This window comes from Rutilus rutilus (assembly GCF_951802725.1).
Source record: "Rutilus rutilus genome assembly, chromosome: 10".
Classification (NCBI taxonomy): domain Eukaryota; kingdom Metazoa; phylum Chordata; class Actinopteri; order Cypriniformes; family Leuciscidae; genus Rutilus; species Rutilus rutilus.
This window is the reverse complement of record NC_140215.1, coordinates 43,321,495-43,334,592: the sequence shown is the minus strand read 5'-3', so window position 1 is coordinate 43,334,592 and position 13,098 is coordinate 43,321,495. Positions and strand designations below refer to the sequence as shown.

At 39.1% G+C, this 13,098-nt stretch overlaps 1 protein-coding gene across 1 annotated transcript; it reads right to left on the bottom strand.

Annotated features, from left to right (window-relative positions):
• Positions 1-1,808: 1,808 nt before the first annotated feature.
• Positions 1,809-2,919, bottom strand: LOC311297895 (uncharacterized protein; the record flags this gene model as incomplete). The annotated part of the gene is made up of 5 exons (XM_084420369.1): positions 2,788-2,919; positions 2,615-2,697; positions 2,338-2,514; positions 2,102-2,191; positions 1,809-1,889 (listed from the first exon to the last, which is right to left on the bottom strand). The coding sequence occupies exons 1-5, from the start codon at positions 2,795-2,797 to the stop codon at positions 1,809-1,811; spliced, it is 441 nt and encodes a 146-aa protein (XP_084276495.1). The 5' UTR covers positions 2,798-2,919.
• Between the last annotated feature and the right edge of the window lie 10,179 nt (positions 2,920-13,098).

Below are 13,098 nucleotides of genomic sequence, written 5' to 3'. Positions count from 1 at the left end.
ATGTGATGATGTGGGGCTATTTTAATTCCAAAGGCCAAGGGAACTTTATCAGGATGCATAGTATCCTGGATCCATGAAGTAACTGGCCTTTAAAAATAAAAATCTGCCTGCCTCTATGGGAATTTAACATAGGGGTGTCCAGACTTATGCACCCTGTATTTTAAGGAAGAACATTTATTTATTTACGATACATTATTCATTCACAAAGAAAATTGGTGTCCTTAAAGGTTGGATTTTTCCAAATTTTTTTAATTAAGGCATTAAGTTCAGTTTCAAAAAGATGATTTTTTATTCCTCTTTTTAGTCAACTTTAGTATGGGTGTCTAAACTTATGCATAGCACTGTAAATTAGTATGAAACGCGTCCCCATTTGAACCTCTCCCAAATAGAAACAAGATGTACCTTTGACAAACTTTGTCGTCTTACTTCTGTTCTCTCCCCAGTGAGGATCACATTGGCTGTGTAGTGGTTCATCATGTATATGGTTTTATCCAAACCAAGTTCATTAATAGCGTGATGCATGAGACATTCGATGATCTAACATGTTTCAAATTCAATCAGAGAGAAACATCAGAATTCATTACATAAGCCTATTTTAAATAAAACATTTGTTTTAGCTTGGACTGAGAGCTTGAGTCGGGCTGCAAGGACAACCCTTTCATGCTCAAGTGACATTATTTTGTAATGGCTCATCCTGGCTTAGACCAATTTTATAATTGTTGGCATTTGCATTAAAACTTTCCCAGTTGACAAATATTTAATGATTTAAATTATTTATATTAGGGCAGCATAAGTCAAGTCAAGTTTATTTATATAGCGCTTTTCACAATACAGATTGTATCAAAGCAGCTTCACAGTATTAAATTAAAATTATACATCAATGTTTGTTTCTAGTGGAAAACGTCCACGTTTGGTAATGCTGATCAATAGTATTGTTGATTGATTAATTAAATTAAATATCCCCAAATATCACACGCATAACACTTCTATTACATCAATGTGTTAAGTTAATTAGAAATAACTGCAACTGTTTTCAATGGAACTACATTTGTCCATGTTAAGTGTATTTTAATGATAATGCTGCTGTACTGTTTGGCCTACATACCTCGCCTGTGAGCCATCTGTGAGGTTTAAGTGACCCGAACTCACTGTGGTGGACTATATAGATGTTCCCTCTTATTTGAGAGGGAATCACAGAAATTACCACTTCCGTGTCTTTTTTTCTCCACAAGGCTTTTATCTGAAGGTCAAGAAGACAATACATTTATTTACTCTAGATGTGTGCATGTATCTGACAATTACGGTTACATAAACAGCTAATGTGCTGTGATGTAATGTTGGATTTACTGTCACACAAACCTGCAATAATGTATTTGATGTAAAAAGTCTCTTCTAAAAGTTTACAGTTTAAATAAACTTATCTAAAAGTTTACAAACTTTTAGAAGCTGACAATACATTTATTTGATTAACATCACCTGTGATGGAGGATCATTGTTGGTACCCTTTGTGTCCTCCTGATGTTCCGTCATAGTGGATGTGGATGGAGCATCACATGTGACCATGTCTTGTGAATTCTATTAATAAAAATGGAAAGATTAATGTGCCCTTTCTATTGCATATTTTCACATCACAGAAAAATAAATGATAAAATAATGTACTATAGATCTTGAATGCAAAACTTGAATGTAAAATACGGAAGAATGAAACCATTTAAGAGTGTATATAACAATATAATGACTATATCTAATTTGACCATAATAAACCATGCATATAATACTTATATTAATATTATATTTTATTAAAGAGTTTAACTAAAATAACCTGTGTTTGGATTATCAGGTTGTCCATGAAGTAATGGAGTGGAGAGTGGTGAGTTCTCTCTTCTTTTCTGTTAAAAAAAAAAGATTTGAGGTGAAATTAACTAAGCATGACTGCAAACAAAATACTGTGTGACAACATCTGCTGAGGCTATTGTTGTCTGACCGTTACTTCAGTCATTTTATATTCTAAAAAGAATGCAAGACAAAATTAGAATGTAGAGGTGCCTAAAATCATAATGTGTTTGTGTATGTCAGCATCATTACAGCTTTTAATAATTACCTTAAATGACAGGTCCATCACTAATGGTGAAACGTACACCCCTTTACGCTTCCGGCTTTTCTTCCACACCTCCATTTCCACTTTATGTGACTGGGAAAATAGATATTTTGTCAAACACAAACCCACATAATTGCACATTTTCAATATATCTGTAATCAAGCATATCGTTTTTAAATTGTGATCAGGGTAAACTGCAAAGTTAAGTGCTTTCACTGAACTAACGTTAAGTAGCATACTTTCTTTCTGCATCTTTCCACATCTGCATACTCGAGGAGCAGTGCATCATGCATCTTTTTGTAGATGGTCACAAAGTCATCCAGTCTTTTTAACCTCCTCCTCTGGAAACGGATTTTCTTCAGGTCCCATTGACTCTTCTCCATTATGCCTTGTGTACGGTTGTCTTGAGTGAAGTTCTGAAAATTTAAGGTACACCTCTTATCTGTTCACAATTTGAGTCCAAAAATAAAGCTATGGCTTTGATACACATTTCAGATGTTTCTTTCAGCAATTTACCTGTTTTTTTGACTGGCTAACTTTGTTATAGACCTTACTGAGTTGCTGGTACACAGGGCCTGTCCCGTGACGTCCTAGATCCCCTAAAACCATTTAAACCTTGTAAAGAACTTGACAAAAATGCTATATTGAATAAATAGTTGTCTTAACTCAAAGACTTAAACCAAACCTACCTAGCATCATTCCAGACCAAAGGGTGGCATGTGGCAGAAAATATTTGGCCAAACTGGAAATGAAAGTTGGTGCATAATAAATGTTGCATTTACCATTAAGGTCTAGCAATGCACCATTTATTGTTCCCCGGAAATGAGTCATGAGGGGTGTGGTACCGACATCATGCTGAAAAGCAATATTCATATGTCAGAAAAATGTCAAATGTTTATATCAGAATGCATTATTAATAATTTATTCTGTTTAACACCAATCTGACTCAGCTCTGCCTGTCTGACCTGAATTGAGATGCATGATATGTCCTGGAGAGGTGTTGAGTTTAGTTTATCGATAGTTCATATACAGAAATCAAACTTTAACCCTTTTGTCCACTCTGCTGCAGCCAGAAGATTTTTCAGCCAGAAGGTTCACTGCACTAACCAATAATACCAAGCAGGTCTGGTTGGTTTTTTATTATACAGTATACTAAATTATTTACAAATGTGAGGCCATGTGCTGATTTATTTCTAATATTAACATTTAATACCTTGTAGTCTTCAGCAATGATGTTTTCCTCATCCAGATCAAATGTCTGCCTTTGCTGCAAAAGCAACTGCAGATGTTTGTAATGCTTTGCAACATTTGGTCCATTGCAGGGACTGCAAAAGAGGACTGCTGAACTATGAAGCACCTCATCCATCTCTCTCAGCGTTGTTTTTAAGCTTGTGAGCTCATCAGAATGACGTCGGGTTTTTTTCCTTTCACTCCACGCAGTGTTCTTAAGGACTTCTTTGGATGGAGCATCATCCCTGCAGCCTGAATCAATGACCATTGGTGGAATTTTTTGTATTGACTCCAAATACAAACTTGGTTGCAAGGACTTCTGCTGCTGACTGTCGTGCACCTGCACGCACTGGTCTTCTGCGCAGTTCCTTGGTGTTATGGTACACATCACCTCCAGAAAAAAACACTACTGCTTTAAGGGTGTGTTCATCTGCAACTTCCACATGTACAGTGACTGGGCAATCTTTGAATCGACAGTAGGCCATACATGTAAAAACTGGTGCCAGTGTCTGTGACCGCAGGGTTTTCACACTGTGTCTCTTAAAACCAAAGCTGCAGTAGGGATGAACAGACTTGATGCCCTTGGCAATGACATTAGTCCACTGAAGACCTTGAAAACGTCTGCCTTTCTGGTCTTGTCTTAATTTTTGCCACTCTTTTTGTTCAATAAAAAAGAAACAAGGCTGACATGGCAAAGAACATGTGAAGATTCTTCCTCACTGCTGTTAGTAGAGCTACGAAGTGATTTGTCTGATCCCTCACAAATCTGTAATACAGGAATATTCATTAAAAAGAGGTTACAAAATGGTAGATATAATTTTAATATATTAAGCTTACTTCTTCACTAGCTTACAAATATGTTCACATGACAAACAACTTAAGTTCATGTGTGGAAATTTATAATCAATTTAGAAAATGAATAAACATTTCACCATGTTAAAAACGCAAAAACATTCCCCTGGGAATCACCAAATAATTATTTTTCTAAAATACCATTTAGCTTTATAATGATTATTACTGTTCTTTAGATATTTTTCATTTAGCAAATTACTTTTAAAGGGACAGGAACATGAAAGTGAATTGTTTTATATTTCTCACATTACAATTAATCTGCAATGGATAAATAACTTCGATCTGGCATGTCAAAGTATTTATTTAATTACATTTGTCATTGTATAATGATTGAATATTAGGGCCCTTTCACACCTACCTTGTTTGGTCCGGACTTTCGGACTTTTCAGTTTGGTCCGAATCAAAATTACAGGTGTGAAACCTCCTCCGGACCAAACAGACGAAATTTGGTCCGACGAAAAGAGGTGGTCTCGGTCCGGATCAAACTGAGCAAAGGTTTGGTTCGTCTCTAGTGTGAAAGCATTTTCTGTATGGTTCGGACTTTCAGACTATTTACAGGAAGTTCCGGTGGTTCCCGCATAGCCTAAACAACTGAAGAAGAATATTTATGTGCAGATCTGTCAGTCGATCCTGCCCAACGCATTTCTTCCAGCTGATTCAAACAGCTCGCGTACACACACACACACACATTTTTCCTGCGTCCTGCCGGCGACGATAAAATGTTCGCAAACCGAGGATGTTCGTTTGGCGAATTTGAACTCGCCTCGAGTATAGTCGGTGCTGCAGGGAGTGCCGTAATAATAACAGTATAGTGGCAACGATATGCGTCTGTTCATTCATTCTTGTCAAAGTTACCCGCCGAATTGACAACACACTGACGTCAGACGCACGTCCGTTTACAAACCAATCAATGTCAAGATGCAGCCCATATAGATGATGACGACAGGACGCAAGTACGTAATGTAAAGTTCTTTAGTGCGCTCGCATAATTGCAATGTGAAACCAAACCAAAACTAACCAAATGTATACAATGTATCAAAACATGACCTTTGGTTCGGTCCTTGGTGCGGACTTTCAGGTGTGAAAACGCCCTTAGTTACATTTAATAGAAAAAGTACCATTAACCTTTTCACTTGTGGTAGCACAATTTGATGCCAAGTCACTGTCTGAAGAACTATCAGCCTTAGTCTCCCACAGGTCCTGAAAAGAGTGAGAGGGATTTATTTCTAAAACAATATCTCTGTTAGACAAAATACACAATATGGAAAACAAATTAAAGATAAAAAGTCACCAGTTCAAGAGATGCACATTCAGCCTCTTCAATAGGGTATGGAGGCAAATGATGATTTCCAACATCCTGGGCACCCTACACATTTTCCACAAAAAAAAAAAAAATACAAACCAAATACTCAAAAGAATATCAATATAACTAAAACAACCTGTGTAGGGTGGACCGCAGGGTGGACCTCAGGGTGGACCGCAGCCTCAGGGTGGACCGCAGGGTGGACCTCAGGGTGGACCTCAGGGTGGACCTCAGGGTGGACCTCAGCCTCAGGGTGGACCGCAGGGTGGACCTCAGGGTGGACCGCAGCCTCAGGGTGGACCGCAGGGTGGACCTCAGGGTGGACCTCAGCCTCAGGGTGGACCGCAGGGTGGACCTCAGGGTGGACCTCAGCCTCAGGGTGGACCGCAGGGTGGACCTCAGGGTGGACCTCAGCCTCAGGGTGGACCTCAGGGTGGACCTCAGCCTCAGGGTGGACCGCAGGGTGGACCTCAGGGTGGACCTCAGCCTCAGGGTGGACCTCAGGGTGGACCTCAGGGTGGACCTCAGCCTCAGGGTGGACCGCAGGGTGGACCGCAGGGTGGACCGCAGGGTGGACCTCAGGGTGGACCTCAGGGTGGACCGCAGGGTGGACCTCAGGGTGGACCGCAGCCTCAGGGTGGACCGCAGGGTGGACCTCAGGGTGGACCTCAGGGTGGACCTCAGGGTGGACCGCAGGGTGGACCGCAGGGTGGACCTCAGGGTGGACCGCAGGGTGGACCTCAGGGTGGACCGCAGGGTGGACCTCAGGGTGGACCTCGTGGACCGCAGGGTGGACCTCAGGGTGGACCGCAGGGTGGACCGCAGGGTGGACCTCAGGGTGGACCGCAGGGTGGACCTCAGGGTGGACCTCAGGGTGGACCGCAGGGTGGACCGCAGGGTGGACCGCAGGGTGGACCGCAGCCTCAGGGTGGACCGCAGGGTGGACCTCAGGGTGGACCGCAGGGTGGACCTCAGGGTGGACCTCAGGGTGGACCGCAGGGTGGACCGCAGGGTGGACCGCAGGGTGGACCGCAGGGTGGACCGCAGGGTGGACCGCAGGGTGGACCGCGACCTCAGGGTGGACCTCAGGGTGGACCTCAGCCTCAGGGTGGACCTCAGGGTGGACCTCAGCCTCAGGGTGGACCGCAGGGTGGACCGCAGGGTGGACCGCAGGGTGGACCTCAGGGTGGACCGCAGGGTGGACCTCAGGGTGGACCGCAGGGTGGACCTCAGGGTGGACCGCAGGGTGGACCGCAGGGTGGACCGCAGCCTCAGGGTGGACCTCAGGGTGGACCTCAGGGTGGACCTCAGGGTGGACCGCAGCCTCAGGGTGGACCGCAGCCTCAGGGTGGACCGCAGCCGCAGGGTGGACCTCAGGGTGGACCTCAGGGTGGACCGCAGGGTGGACCGCAGGGTGGACCGCAGGGTGGACCTCAGGGTGGACCGCAGGGTGGACCTCAGGGTGGACCGCAGCCTCAGGGTGGACCGCAGGGTGGACCGCAGGGTGGACCTCAGGGTGGACCGCAGGGTGGACCGCAGGGTGGACCGCAGGGTGGACCGCAGGGTGGACCGCAGGTGGACCTCAGGGTGGACCGCAGGGTGGACCTCAGGGTGGACCGCAGGGTGGACCGCAGGGTGGACCGCAGGGTGGACCGCAGGGTGGACCGCAGGGTGGACCTCAGGGTGGACCTCAGGGTGGACCGCAGGGTGGACCGCAGGGTGGACCTCAGGGTGGACCGCAGGGTGGACCGCAGGGTGGACCTCAGGGTGGACCGCAGGGTGGACCTCAGGGTGGACCGCAGGGTGAACCGCAGGGTGGACCTCAGGGTTGACCGAGCTCTCTCTTTTCTGTTTAAGAAAAAAAAAATAGTGTGAACATTTTTTTTTTACTAAGAATGACTACAAAATAGACTCCTACAATTATAATACGAGATCAGACAAAAGAAAAGCAAACTAAAGATAAAAAGTCACCAATTCAAGAGATGCACATTCCGTCTCTTTGTTTTGCCTTTGAGACAAATTTGTTTTGCCTTTGTCTCCAACATCCTGGGCACCCTACATATTTAGGGGAAAAGGATATCAATACATCTATCATTTCCAGAAACTGAAAAATGCACAGGCAATACCATTAACAACTGCAAGGTTAAACAATGCTATTAAAACCAAAACTCAAGAGAGGATAAATGAAAATGAATCAACACCAGAGTGTCAGCAAATAAGTATAAGTCAAAAGTTACAATCGGTGTTAGCATGTAAACTTGCACTCTCCCGTCTAACATTTTTAATATTAACCATTATTTTCAAAACGAAAATTACTTTTTATATTTAATCTGACATTTCCAAAGTAATCACTTTTCATAAATGTAAAAAAAAGTCAAATGTCTTTTAAACGAATGGCTAAATATGGATTTGTGGAGTTGTGATCTGATGGCATTCTATTACTTCTGTTTTAATAACAGTACAATTGTAAACTGCACAACTAAAGACTCATATTTCAACCTGGCATATATGTAGGCCTAAATGTATAATATAAAAAAAAAGAAAAGAAAGAAAAGAAAATGGACATAGAAAAGTGTTCTCTCGCCAATATGTGACAATAGTGATGCTTCACAAGAACCAATAATAATGCTGAAATGCTTAGCAGGTTGATTCTAGTCAACCTAATGACAAATTACCTTCAGAAGAAGCAGGGATGCCTGAATTTTTTTGCGATTTGCAAGTGTATTTGGCACTTGCAAATCTTTGCATACATTGTCCCAAAAGCCAGCAGCTTTGTGAACACTGTAGTTCTTAATAGTAGTCCCAGGTACTGCAAATTTATCTACGCTTGTTGCAATTTCCTGTAGATTTTTAGAAGTTCTCCTTGCCTTTGAAATCAAACAAAATAATTATTATATGACTCTATGCCTTTAAGCAACAAATGTATGTGTGACAAACAGTTGATACAATGTTTAAGGGAAAATGCACATTTTGTGTGAGTTTACTGTAACACTTGCCTTTCCAAATGTGGTGAAAGTGCAGAATCTGGAATCAAAATATATGCACATTTAAATAAATTATAAATATACTTTCAGTTAGAAAGTTTGCCTCCAAGTGCAGTTTTACCTTTGTGCTGTCCAAAACTAATAGTTTAAATTCACAGTAAACAGCAGAATACGTTATAGGCTAAATAATAATGTATCACGATTAGGTTCATAATTCTACAATTCTTACATTTTCGAATTGTATCATTCTTTTCTAAACGAAAATGACAGGGAAATTTACAGCGAAAATGTTGTAGCCTATTTTTTTTGTGAAGTGAAGTCAAGTGAACTCCAAAAAGCCATTACATTTAAGGAAATAAGGCAGTTTTGTGTCGCTTATTTTAGTTTTAGTCTTAATTAACAGCTTATTTCACCTACTTATTAACTGAGATACTGTAATACATATGAAAGGTTATACAGATTTAAATTATATGTATATTATTTACATATTAAATACAACATGCTCACATCAATGCATTTAATTATTAAAGGGACAAACATATTTAGATAAATCAATTTTCAACGCGAATGTGCATTTTTCATCCGTTGGTTATCACTGTCAGTCTTAAATTTCGTGAGTGATAATTTAGCAGAATCAAGGAACAAATAACAAAAAAAAGATTTATGAAAATCATAAATGGATTGCAGGCTACAGAGAAAAACGTTTCTTTTTAAATCACTGAAGTTGTCAATCATTTAAATACAACCACTGAGGATGGCTACACAATGAAAGTCTTATTTACATAATGTGTCCATAATATTTTGTTGCTTGAGAAAATCTGAGTTTAATGTCGTTCTAATAATCCCCACTTTAAAAAAGTAATTCTATCAACTTAAAAAAGCCGTAACACGGCGGTTTTGCTTGACTACCATCTGTAAAATGACAATTTATTCATAATAATGAATATCTATAAATAATTATATTTAAATTATTTAACACCCATGAAAAATGTGTATATAAAATATATAATTATAAAAATGTTTTATTTACAATTATTATACAGTTATTGTTTTAGTATGATAAAATATATATTATAAATACAATCATTCCAATAATTAAAATTCATTGTGTTATGTAGTGTCTTATCTTATAGATATAAATTGATAAAACGGTTCAAAAAAGTGTCTTTTATACCACACATCAGCCTATCATTGTCCGACTTGTACATTGGTTCATCACAGCATTTTAGATTGTTTGGTTGATTGATTGAATGCTGACCTGTGTGCACTCATCCTTGAAAATCAAGTGAAAACTGGAATGGGCCTATCGAAAACAAATCCTGCAAAACAATGAATGAATAAATCAAGACACTAAAAAAACATTAACTGTGTGGAGTTGTGTATAAATAACCTACACAACTCCACACACTGCTGCATAAATAATTACTTTTTTTCTCTATCAAAAGAACATTCAGTTTTTTCCCCCTAATCCTTAGCTTAAACTGGATTTAAAACATTGTCTGATCATTGTGAAAGCACTGCAATTGCACATAATCATAAAATTATGAAAGTAGGTAAAGGAGTTAAACTTGCAATTAGGCCTACCAGAGATCCTGAACACAAGCAAACACTGCTTAAAAATTAGCCTACATTGTGTGCTATTTATAAAGCCTGTTCAGAATGAACTAATTACACTGTAATAGAGCATGTAATTGACAACAGCAATGATTACAGCAATCATCAGTAGCCAATGACAGAAGTTTTGCCTCAGCTAATGATGATTGATTGTCAGCCCCTCCTTATTTGCATGTTGCCCAACTTTAAGTTATGTCCTTTGCTATATTTGCATTTTCCACAATCATTCATGTTATGTGATATAATACTTTATTAAAATGTATTTACACATTTATGCATTTCTAGTCTTTGTATTAAGGCAAGGATAAGTATTCACATATTTACTTAAGCTGTTTATTTGTGTATATTTTTCTATTTTTTTTGTTGTGAAATATATTGTTTTTTCAAGCGTTATTATAGACATTTTTGTTTTAGAGCTCTTAAACATTAATACAAAGTTTTTGCCTTTTTTTTGTTTGTTTTTTTGCCTTATAAAAATAGAAATAGTAGTTTCTATTAAGTTTACCCATCTTCTCCATACAAATCTCAAATTTAATTAATTAACATTTACAATTAAACATCTTTAACATTGACTGACCTCCTTAATTTAAATTTGATTAACACATTGAAGAGAAATGTTGTGAATGTGGCTATATCCTAGTTTTTATTTATAAAAATTATAATTTGTTAACAGACTTTGCCTTTATTTTTCTCTAAAACTCCACAGTAAAATCCTTTGAAAATTGATGTGGACAGAGTGATGGTCATCCAGAAAAAGAAACTATTGAAAATGGCATGTCAATATAGGAATTTTAATAACAGCAGTACAAAATGCAAGAAATGAGCAAATGTAATAATGTATTTTGACAGACTTTGCCTTTATTTTCTTTAAAACTCCACAGTAAAACCCTTTGAAAATTGATGTGGACAGAGTGATGGTCATCCAGAAAAAGAAACGATGGAAAATGGCATGTCAACTCTGTAGGAATTTTAATAATTGCAGTACAAAATACAAAAAATGAGCAATGTAATAATATATTTTGGCCAAACCATGACAAGTAGGAGGGGGTCATAACCCTTCCTGCTACATTAGTATGAAACAAAAATGAGATTTTAACTGTCGGGCTCGGACATAAATATCTTAATGCTTGTCGGGCTCGGGTTGGTTCGGTTACTGCTCTGTCGGACAGAAAAATTAGGCCCGATCGGCACTCTAATTCATTTCACATGTCAGTTAATGTACAGACAGTGGCGGCTTGTCAATAGAGGGCACTGGGGCGCCGCCCCCATCAAAATTCCAGAAATATACATGTACAAAAATGATATAAAAATACAAAAATAAAATAGTTTACTCATACGATGTGCCGGCTGGTAGTAAGAAGAGTCTCAGCATTTAATAAAAACTGGCTTTAATCGTTTTCCCAGGAGGTCTCCCATCCAGGTACTGACCAGGCTCAGCCCTGCTTAGCTTCAGTGGGCAACCAGTCTTGGGCTACAGGGTGATATGGCTGCTGCTACAGGGTGATATGGCTGCTGACTACAAAATAATTATAACCAGCCGCCACTGTGTACAGATGAAGGTTTTTTTTGTATGAAATGCTCAAGAAATGCTTAGTTACTAAAAAGTTGAATGATCTCAGAAGTAAACAGACGCGCCAGGGAACGACTCTCATCTCTTTTATAGTTTCACAGTGTTTTCATAGGTATACAGTGCTTCACTGCCTGTGTGTGCTTTGCTGCCAGCCCAGATATCCCTTAGGTCTGAGGCCGGTAACACAGGCCCTTACATTAGGTCACGTGAGATCAAACAACTACTTTTTTTAGTTTGACAATTTGACAATATCAACTAATAGTTTCAGCCCTATTTCCCGCCTCTTGGAATAAGGACCATTTCTTTTTCATTTCACACACTCACCAAGAACTTGCTTTATTAAAAAGTTGACTCTGTTTGATACGAGTAGGTTGGCCACTGTTTTTTGTGGTTGTTTTAACATGTGCATAGGTTTTTTGGTTAAAACTATTGGTTAAAAGGACACTCCACCCAGAAATTAAGGGGGGAAGCTTTGGACTACTCAATACTCGTCATTACTGTTCACATTTCCACAACATGTTTGACTGTGTCTTGTCTTTTACTTAAAGTGATACGAGTATAACTGATATGCTGTCATTGTTTATTGACATTTGTTCATGGAATTTAAGCTATTTTTAACTTTTAACACACACAAAAAGCTTAAAGCTTGTACTGTTAAAAATAATTGTGATTTTTGCTTGTCTTACTGCTTTTAAAACTAAAAACAAAAATGTCAAAGGAAGATTTGGACTAGTTGGTACTTATTACTGTTCCCCGTTTTCAGTACCCCTTTTTTTTAGCATCTTTTACTAATGTTTTTGTCACATTTTACTGGATCTGAATGGTCTAAGATATGTTGCATTGTTCATGGAATTGTACGCTATTTTAACTTCACAAATCCCCACACAGAAAGCTTACTTCTATAGCACTTTTTGTGTGAAAAATTGATTGTAACTTAAAAAAGAATACAGCGATTTGATTCAAGAAATGTGTTTGCTTGTCTTACTGCTTTTTAAACTGTACAGTAATGTTGTAAATGTACTTAAAACTAGTGGACGTTTAAATACATTTATTGACTAAAGTCAGCTTATAGTATTCTAAAACTTAAGAACTAATCAGGTTAGTTTTATTTATTGAAACCACAGCATATATGAAAGGAAAAACACTAAAATCATGTTTATTTAACAAACATAAATTATGTAGCTTTAATATAAATCATGTTTATTTAACAAACATTATTATGTGCAACCGATTTTTTTTTTTTATGTTAATCCAACAGTTTTTTTTTTTTCAGTGACACAAACTGACACTTTTCAAAGTCTGTGATTATAGCGCCACCTATCGGTATTCATAGCTTAGCTGCGCACTGCATTTGACTCAGAGCTAGAGGGCGTATGCTTCCCCGACCGGACTACACTAGTTTTAATACTAGTCCTATGGTTATACAAACATGCTTGTTTTATCAGTT